We start from the raw sequence: 7,817 nt of genomic DNA on the forward strand, positions 1-7,817 counted from the left end.
TCTCTTAGGAGGCCGTAGTTCTGTGTCACACCTAGGGTGTGCGCACTAGGGCTTGCCCGCCCATGGCACCCCGTCGCATTCGTCTTCCTCGGCGGACCCGTCTTTCTTTCTCAGCGTGTGAGCGTCTCGTGCGCAGGTGCCAGCTCTTGCCGCTCGGCTCCCAGCCCTTGCCGGGCGCGTCGTCGACACGGCGGTCGCCGGGCAGCTCGGACACTCCTTTGGTACCGTCCAGGAACCGTCTAGGAACTGTCTAGGCGGGCGCCGGGCAGCTCGGACACTCCTTTGGTACCGTCCAGGAATCGTCTAGGAACCGTCTAGGCGGGCGCCGGGCAGCTCGGACACTCCTTTGGTACCGTCCAGGAACCGTCCAGGAACCGTCTAGGCGGGCGCCGGGCAGCTGGGACACTCCTCCTTTGGCCGCTCGTGCTCGTCCGACCGGGGCTGCTCGCGCGGTGCCGAGCTTAGTCGCGCTTAGTCGCGGAGCCCGAACTCCCCCCCCCCCCCCCCCCCTGCCTCTTCTGCTTGTGTTCCGCTGTACTCGGCCGTTTTCAGTTGTATGCACTGCACCCGCCTGGAGGTGCCGACCCCGGCGGCTCATATGTTTCCCCTCTATATTCCTTAGCCCGCCACGCTTCTTTTTTTAGGACCCGACCCCGGCGGCGCCTGGACGCGGTCGCTGGTCGACTTTTACCTTGCGGGCGAGATTCGCCGAGATTCGCCGAGACTCGCCGAGACTCGCCGAGATTCGCCGAGACTCGCCGAGAGTCGCCGAGAGTCGCCAAAGAGATAATGATTGACCGTTCTTTTAGGCGCGGCGGACGGTTTCGTCAAGGGTCTCTTCACGTCCTTCCTCTTCGCGACGATGCGCGCCGCATCCTGCGCTGCTGTGAGGCGCGCGCGTCTCCTTCCCCCACCCCATTTCTTTCTTTAGGCGCCGCAACTTGCTCTGCTGTGAGCCGGGCGCGTTTGTTCAGTGGATGGCGTGGTACAACCTCAGCCGCACGCACCGCGACCACCCGATGAAGGCCTTGGACGCCACTCCGTGCTTCGTGTGCACGCAATCATTCCCTTTTATTCGCGCGTTCTGTTTTAGGACCGCGCCTTCATGGACGCCCTCGCGCGCACGAGCTGGGCGGACGAGAAGCCGGTCTTCGCCGCCGCCTCCAGTGCGGACGAGTCGAGCGGATGAACGGGCAGGCACCCGCGCTTGGATGCGCTTCAGAGACTTTAAAATCTCTGACACGAACTGGGTTCTCTTCTTTCTCGGTTCCGTTGGCCTCCTAGAGCAGACCCCCCCCAGCAACTTCACCACATGTTTGGGGGGGGTCCCGACCCCCCCAGCGCCTTCACATGCTAGGTCAGGGCCCTTGATTGCTTACACTTATTTCGCAGCATTTTTCGAAGAGACGAGGACGCGAACGGCCCGAGCAGAGAGGGCGACGGCGGAGCACGAGGGGGCAACGGAAACGCCACCAATGACGCGAACCGAGGCACGGGCGACGGCGGGGACGGGGAGGGCGACAGCGACGTCGAGGTTGACGCAACGGTATCGAGAGCGCCACCCCAAAAAAGCAGGCGGACAGCCATGGAGGTCACCGGATGGAAGGCGAACGGCACGATACGAAAAGGCACAGGGCGAGGCGGATGGAGAAAGAAGTGCCGAGGAGGCCATGGTGGTTGGTGGAGGGGAGGGACGGGAGGACGAAAGAAGGGAGAGGAGGACGAGTGGCCCGCACAGGCCGCGAGCAGACAGCGCCTGCTGGCCATCTCGAGACATTCGCAAAGAACGCTAGCTACATGGGAGGGCTTCGTAAAGGATGGATTGAAAAACATTCGAACAAGAAGAGGCGACGGGAGGAACCGGCGGAGGACGCAGTGACGTGAGACACACACACACACACACACACACACACACACACACACACACACACACACACACACACACACACACACACACACACACACACACACACACACACACACACACACACACACACACACACACCGCTCACCCACGCGCACTGGGCCTTGCACTTTGAATGCTGTGGGGCTCCTGTCGTTAGACGTGGAGACGCGATGGTCGCCCCCCCTTGCCCCACCACCTCGTGTGTGTGGAGAAGTTTACCTTACCTTACCTTACCTTACCTTTTCGAAGAAACTTATCCGTTGGAGCTACATGAGCCTTGACTGGCCAGATTCTCCAAGATATTGGACTTCCAGCCAAGATTTCACATCTGTGGAAGACGGCTAGTGCACTAGTCCCCCATCGGGAGGACGACCCCGGCTAGTCGCCGACCACACCCACAAAGAACCCTGCACAAACATCGCAAGGGCGGGGACCTGTTCCTTTTTACCCATCTCACAGTAGAGGTGTCCGTTTTATTTATTTATTTATTTCACATCTTTGGGCTTTGGGGGCAAAATCGGCTCTCTCTGGCGATTCCTAGCCCACGAACTGCTGGGGGATGCCCACGAGAACGCGCGATGAAAGTGCGGTCTGCCGCGCGGGCGAAATCTGCCGGTGAGAGAGCTGTTGAGCGCGGTCGCTGTGGGCTTCACCTCATCGCCATTTCCGTGCGAGGCGCGCTCCGTGTCTTTTATGAGATCAAATGAACGTCTTTACACACTCATCGGGCGGCACCGCTCACTGCAGAGCGCCGCCCTCTCGCGGCTCTCGAGAGCGAGTTTTCGCCAGACAGCCACACGTCCATTATGGCGCGCGTTCTCGCCGGACGGGCGTTCGCCGGCAGGCCGCCGGCGAGGGCATCTGCCGGCGCTCGTCTGCCAAAGTGGCGCCCGAGTGGAGAGCTGGAGGGTGCATATTCAACTGGCCAACCCGGCCATCGCGCGGTCTACCCGGGTACCGTTCGGCGGCTGAAAAAGGGGTAGAACCTGGTTTGTGGAGCTCCCGCAACTTACCCTGTTAGAGGCCACCATAAGGGACCCCATTGCCCGTTTGCCACCAGACTTTTTTTGAGTTGGAGGTAATAACTAAATGGATTGCACTGTCCCAAAGAACTGATGCATTCATAGTGCCTTCACATAGTTACAATACCTCAAAGTTGAAAAACTCCAAAATAGGCCGTCAGGACTCCGTCAGGACTCCGTCAGGACTCTGTCAGGACTCCGTCAGGACTCCGCCAGGACAACCACTGTCCCCGCTGTGAATAGAGCCCTTAGCTAGAGAGTAGGGAGGGGTGTACAGTCGAGTTACTCCCGAGGGCAGGGACGGCCCTCCACTGAGGGAAAGGGCGCACGGGGACGGTATCGACCCAGCCACGCAGCTCTTTCCTCGCGTACAGCCAACGAGTTTGCTGGTCCACAGGCAGGCCAGGCCGTGAGCGTGGGCCGGTCAGGCCTGATCCTGCGGTGAGCACTGGAGGGCTATGCGGCTCGCTCCGTCAGCCGACTTGCGCTGTCGAGCGGTCGAGCGCTTCGGGTTGGACCCGCGGGAGGGTCCCTGCGCGGCTGACATGGCCAGCCAAGCCGTGTGCGCTGCCGTGGGTGCTGCCGTGGGTGCTGCTGTGGGCGCTGCCGTGGGCGCTGCCGTGGGCGCTGCCTCGGTCAGCAGTCGGTCAGCAGTCGGTCAGCAGTCGGTCCGCTGCTCGGCGCTGGCCTGCAGGTTGCCGGTGGCAAATCGGGGGCGCGCGGGCCATGGACGTCGTGGCCGAGCTTTGCTGCCTATGCACGTTGCCGGCTGTAACGTTGCCTGCACCATGGCCGCGCCTCTCTTGCTTGTGCGCTTTTCATGGTCGTCGAGTGGCGCGAGACCCACCGTGATTTCTTTTGTCTGCTGTCAGGACTCTCAAGTTTCTGTCAGGACTCTCAAGTTTGCTTGTCAGGACTCTCAAGTTTGCGTCAGGACTGCCCCATCAGGACGATTCCGCAGAGGGCGCGCACGGTCGAAACGGGGGCTGGGCGTCTATCATTCACTGCTGGGGGGGAGGGGAAGGAGGGTTGCAGTGAAGGAAGGTGGAAGTCTCTTCGGAGGCACTTGTGAGCACTGTGAAGACCGTGCGCCGTCAGGACCCCGCCAGGACTCTGTCAGGACTCTGTCAGGACTCTGTCAGGACTCTGTCAGGACTCTGTCAGGACTCTGTCAGGACTGTCAGGACAGTTGCGGGAGCTCCACAAACCAGGTTGTAGATAGACGCGTCTATCCCTACCGCGGTCTACCAAGTCTACCGGTAGACTGGGGTCGTAGGTTCATTACGGTCTACAGGTAGACTGCGGTAGACTCGTCTACCAAACGGTCTACCGTCTACCCCAGTCTACCCCAGTCTACCGGTAGACGGTAGACGGGCCACCCCTCAGGAAGAATTTTGATATCCGTCAAAACGCCTGCTTGGGGGCAGCTTTCGGAAGCCGTCACTCTGCTACCTCCCAGCAGGAGCGAACACAACAGGCACACGTCTCAGGCGCTTCCCTACCTTAGGACAGTCAGATTAGGAGAGAGAAGAAAACGCGCGAGGGTTGCCCCCCCTTGCCCCACCACCTCGTGTGTGTGGAGAAGTTTACCTTACCTTACCTTACCTCCCGTGGTGTACCTGTGTTAGTGCCAGTGCGAGCCAGTCCCGTGTGAGTGAGTGAGTATTCTTGATACGAAACCACGACGACACACACCAGTCGACTCGCATCGGTTGCCTCCATGAACGGCGGAGCTATTCTCGCGTCCACACCACACCTGGCTCCAACGTGGACACGCCCATAGCTGGGGACACTACTAGGTCACGCATGGCATCAGAAGTTTTATCTCTGGGCCCCGAAAGGCATCTCTAGCAGCGTCGTTACGCACACACACTCAAAAATCAAAATTCTTTTTTCGCTGTGTCCTCCTAGCTCGCAATCATAATCTGTGCATCCATTTCGCGCGAGAGAGGCAATCTCTGTGCATCCCGTCTCGCGCGCGAGAGGCAGTGAGGCTCTGTGCATTGATGTCCGAGGTGATCGGCAAGGCCCTCATCGGCTACCGCATCAAGGTTTGGTGGGCTGGCGACAGGAAATGGTACCCTGGCGAAGTCACCGAGGCGGCGGCCGGAAGGGTACATTTGTCTCGACAGTGGAATGAGGGCGGCGCGCTTCTGGACAACTTCGTTCGGTACGACGATGGGGAAACGAAGTGGCATAGCCTCTGGCACGTTGGCGAAAAATGGGAGGTGGTCAAGCCGCCGAGCGGGGGCGTCGCCTCGTCAAGGCCGGCGGCTGTTGCCTACGAGATGTGCGGCATAAACGGCTGTCCGCTCCTGAGCGGGCACGCCGGCATGTGCGTCATCGAGAACGCGAAGGGTCGCCGCTGCAGCGGCCCGTCGCCCGCGGCTGCTGCGTCGGCCAAGCCGGCGGCGAAGGCCGCAACACAGGCGGCGGTGCCAGCGGCAGCGGCGGTGATGGCGGCGCCGAAAGCGGCGCCGAAGCCGGAGCAGGCAAGCCAGAAGCGGGCACGCGCACCCAAGCCAACGTCCGGCAGCTCCAGCGGCGGCGGCTCCGGCGGCGGCGGCTCCGGCTCTGGCGGTCGCGGCAGCGGTGGCGGCGGTGCTGGCAGTGGTGCTGGCAGTGGCGGCGGCGGCGGCGGCGGTAGCAGCAGCAGCGAGGACGACTCACCACTCTCGAAGCGAGTCGGCGCGGGCGCTGGGTCGGGCGGCAGGTCGGCCTCGGCCGCAAGGCCGCCGCCAGGTGTAGTAATAGTAGGTAGCAGCAGTGGTAGTAGTAGTAGCCGCAATAGTAGTGGCAGTAGTAGTAGTAGTAGTAGTAGTAGCCGCAAGGCCGCGGCCAGGTGTAGTATTAGCCGTGGCAGTAGTAGCAGCAGTGGTAGTAGTAGAAGCCGCAAGGCCGCTGACAGACGCCTCTGCAAGCGCGTCCCAGTTGCAGCAGCAGTAGCAGCAGGAGTAGTAGTAGTAGGCGGTAGTAGGGGAGATATGGGGGAGATATGGGGGAGATATGGCGAGGTTATATGGGGGAGACTACCGCGGCATCGCCTAGGCGGCAGCAGTAGTAGCAGTAGTAGCAGTAGTAGTAGTAGTAGTAGTAGTAGTAGCAGTAGTAGTTGTAGTAGTAGTAGTAGTGTAGCAGTGTAGTTGTAGTTGTAGTAGCTGGTACTAGGCGGCAGTAGTAGGAGTGGGCGGTAGTGTGTCGTAGCGGTACCAGGCGGCAGTAGGCACCCCCTAGCAGGAGTAGTAGGCAGGCTTAGCCTTACTTCCAAGATCCCCCCCCCTCCCCCCCCCCTCCACACGCCCAAGCGACCAGCGACCAAGACACGGGCTTTGCTCCACAGCAGGCGGCGCGGCGAAGAGCGGCGGCGCGGCGAAGAGCGGCGGCGCGGCGAAGAGCGGCGGCGCGGCGAAGAGCGGCGGCGCGGCGAAGCGGCCGGCGGCGGCGGCGTTTGGTGCGCCCGTCGCCGCCGTCGCCGGGGCAAAGCGGCCTGCAGCCGCGGCTGGTGGCGCAGCCGCCGCGAGCGCCCGGGTTCCGTTACCCCCCACCCAACCCCCCCACCTTCCCTCCTGGCTCCAGCTTTGAAGCGAGATCGCGCGAGATCACGCGAGGTCTGCCCGAGATCAGGCGGCGGTCGCCCGCCCCTCTTCTTCCGCTTCGGCTTCGGGCTGGAAGAGCAACGGCGCGCGCCTCCGCCCCAGAAGAGAAAAGAAAAGGCGCGCCCTCAGGGAGGGGGGGGGGGGGGGGCGCGTGCCCCCAACACAGCCAGACACCCTTGCTTGGAGCTTTTACCCGCGTGCCGTCGACATTCTCCCCTCAGCCGGCGCCGCCTCAGCCAGTGTGCCCGGAGCTGCGGCTTGCGGGCGCGGCGGTCTGATCAGACCGCCCTGCGGCGGCTTCCCGCCTTCTCCCCATCTTCTCTACTGCCGGCACCTCTTTCTTCTAGGCGGCGGCGGCGCGTCAAGAGCGGGCGCACATCGCTTCCAGGGCGCCCTTCTCCCCCTGTCCCCCCCCCCCCCCTCCCAAAGCGTGTGGTGTGGAGAGAAGGGCGCCCCCCTCCCTGGAAGCGATGTCCGCCTGCTCCAAGGCGACGGCATGCCTCATATGCGTCTCTTCTCACCTCCACTCGCGGCGGGGCTCTGTGCTTCCGGTAGGCGGCGGCGGCGGCGCGCCAAAGGCGTCGGAGCACATGTCGATCGGACGGTGGGGCGGGGCGTCGTGATGCAAATTGATTACTCACGGGATGGCTGACTCAGGCGTCAAAGTACACGATCAAGAGGGCGGCGGCGGCCCCTCCCGACGATGGCGGCGAGATCAGCCCGAGATCAACCCGAGATCCGCCCGAGATCCGCCCGAGATCACGCGAGATCAGCCCGAGATCCGCCCGAGATCAGCCCGAGATCAGCCCGAGATCACGCGAGATCAGCCCGAGATCCGCCCGAGATTTCGCCCGCCGGTGATCAGGAGCGCTAGCGACGGCGCTGTCATCTGCTGCGGCGCGCGGCGCGGCGGCGGCGCCCTCCCGCCCCGCGCCGCGGCCGCCGCAGCCACTGGCCCGCACGGACTCGGTTGGCGGAGGCGGTGCTGCCCTCCCCGGCAGCGCCGACTCGCCCCCGTCTCCCCGCGGCGCTAAGGCGGTCGCGGGCATGCTGAACTCGCCCCCGTCTCCCCGCGGCGCTAAGGCGGTCGCGGGCATGCTGAACCAATGTGCGAGGCCGCTCGGCGGCGCGGCGGCCCTAGAAGCGCAGGAGACGCATCCTTCTCTTCCAGCCGGCATGAGGGCAGTGGACGCACGCGTCTTCAGCTGCAGTCGGCGGCACTCGGCCGCAGTCCGCACTGTGCTCACTGTCCTCGTGTCCCCTCGGTTCACGCGGTGCTCTGAGGACACTGCA

General features: G+C 63.1%; 2 protein-coding genes across 2 annotated transcripts in view; both read left to right on the forward strand.

Annotated features, from left to right (window-relative positions):
* Positions 1 to 1,284, forward strand: part of EMIHUDRAFT_448641 (hypothetical protein) — a gene marked incomplete at its 5' end in the record, with an annotated part of 2,730 nt that extends 1,446 nt beyond the window's left edge. The window contains 6 exons of the mRNA XM_005757771.1: positions 137 to 190; positions 383 to 452; positions 645 to 698; positions 810 to 864; positions 932 to 1,025; positions 1,094 to 1,284. Coding sequence (XP_005757828.1) covers positions 137 to 190; positions 383 to 452; positions 645 to 698; positions 810 to 864; positions 932 to 1,025; positions 1,094 to 1,189 — 423 coding nt within the window. The 3' untranslated portion in view covers positions 1,190 to 1,284. The remainder of the gene's footprint in view (positions 1 to 136; positions 191 to 382; positions 453 to 644; positions 699 to 809; positions 865 to 931; positions 1,026 to 1,093) is intronic.
* A 3,650-nt stretch (positions 1,285 to 4,934) lies between these two features.
* EMIHUDRAFT_199104 (hypothetical protein) overlaps positions 4,935 to 7,817 on the forward strand; it is a gene marked incomplete at both ends in the record, with an annotated part of 8,127 nt that continues 5,244 nt past the window's right edge. The window contains one exon of the mRNA XM_005757772.1: positions 4,935 to 5,263. Coding sequence (XP_005757829.1) covers positions 4,935 to 5,263 — 329 coding nt within the window. The remainder of the gene's footprint in view (positions 5,264 to 7,817) is intronic.

Source organism: Emiliania huxleyi, assembly GCF_000372725.1.
Source record: "Emiliania huxleyi CCMP1516 unplaced genomic scaffold EMIHUscaffold_9, whole genome shotgun sequence".
Lineage (NCBI taxonomy): Eukaryota > Haptophyta > Isochrysidales > Noelaerhabdaceae > Emiliania > Emiliania huxleyi.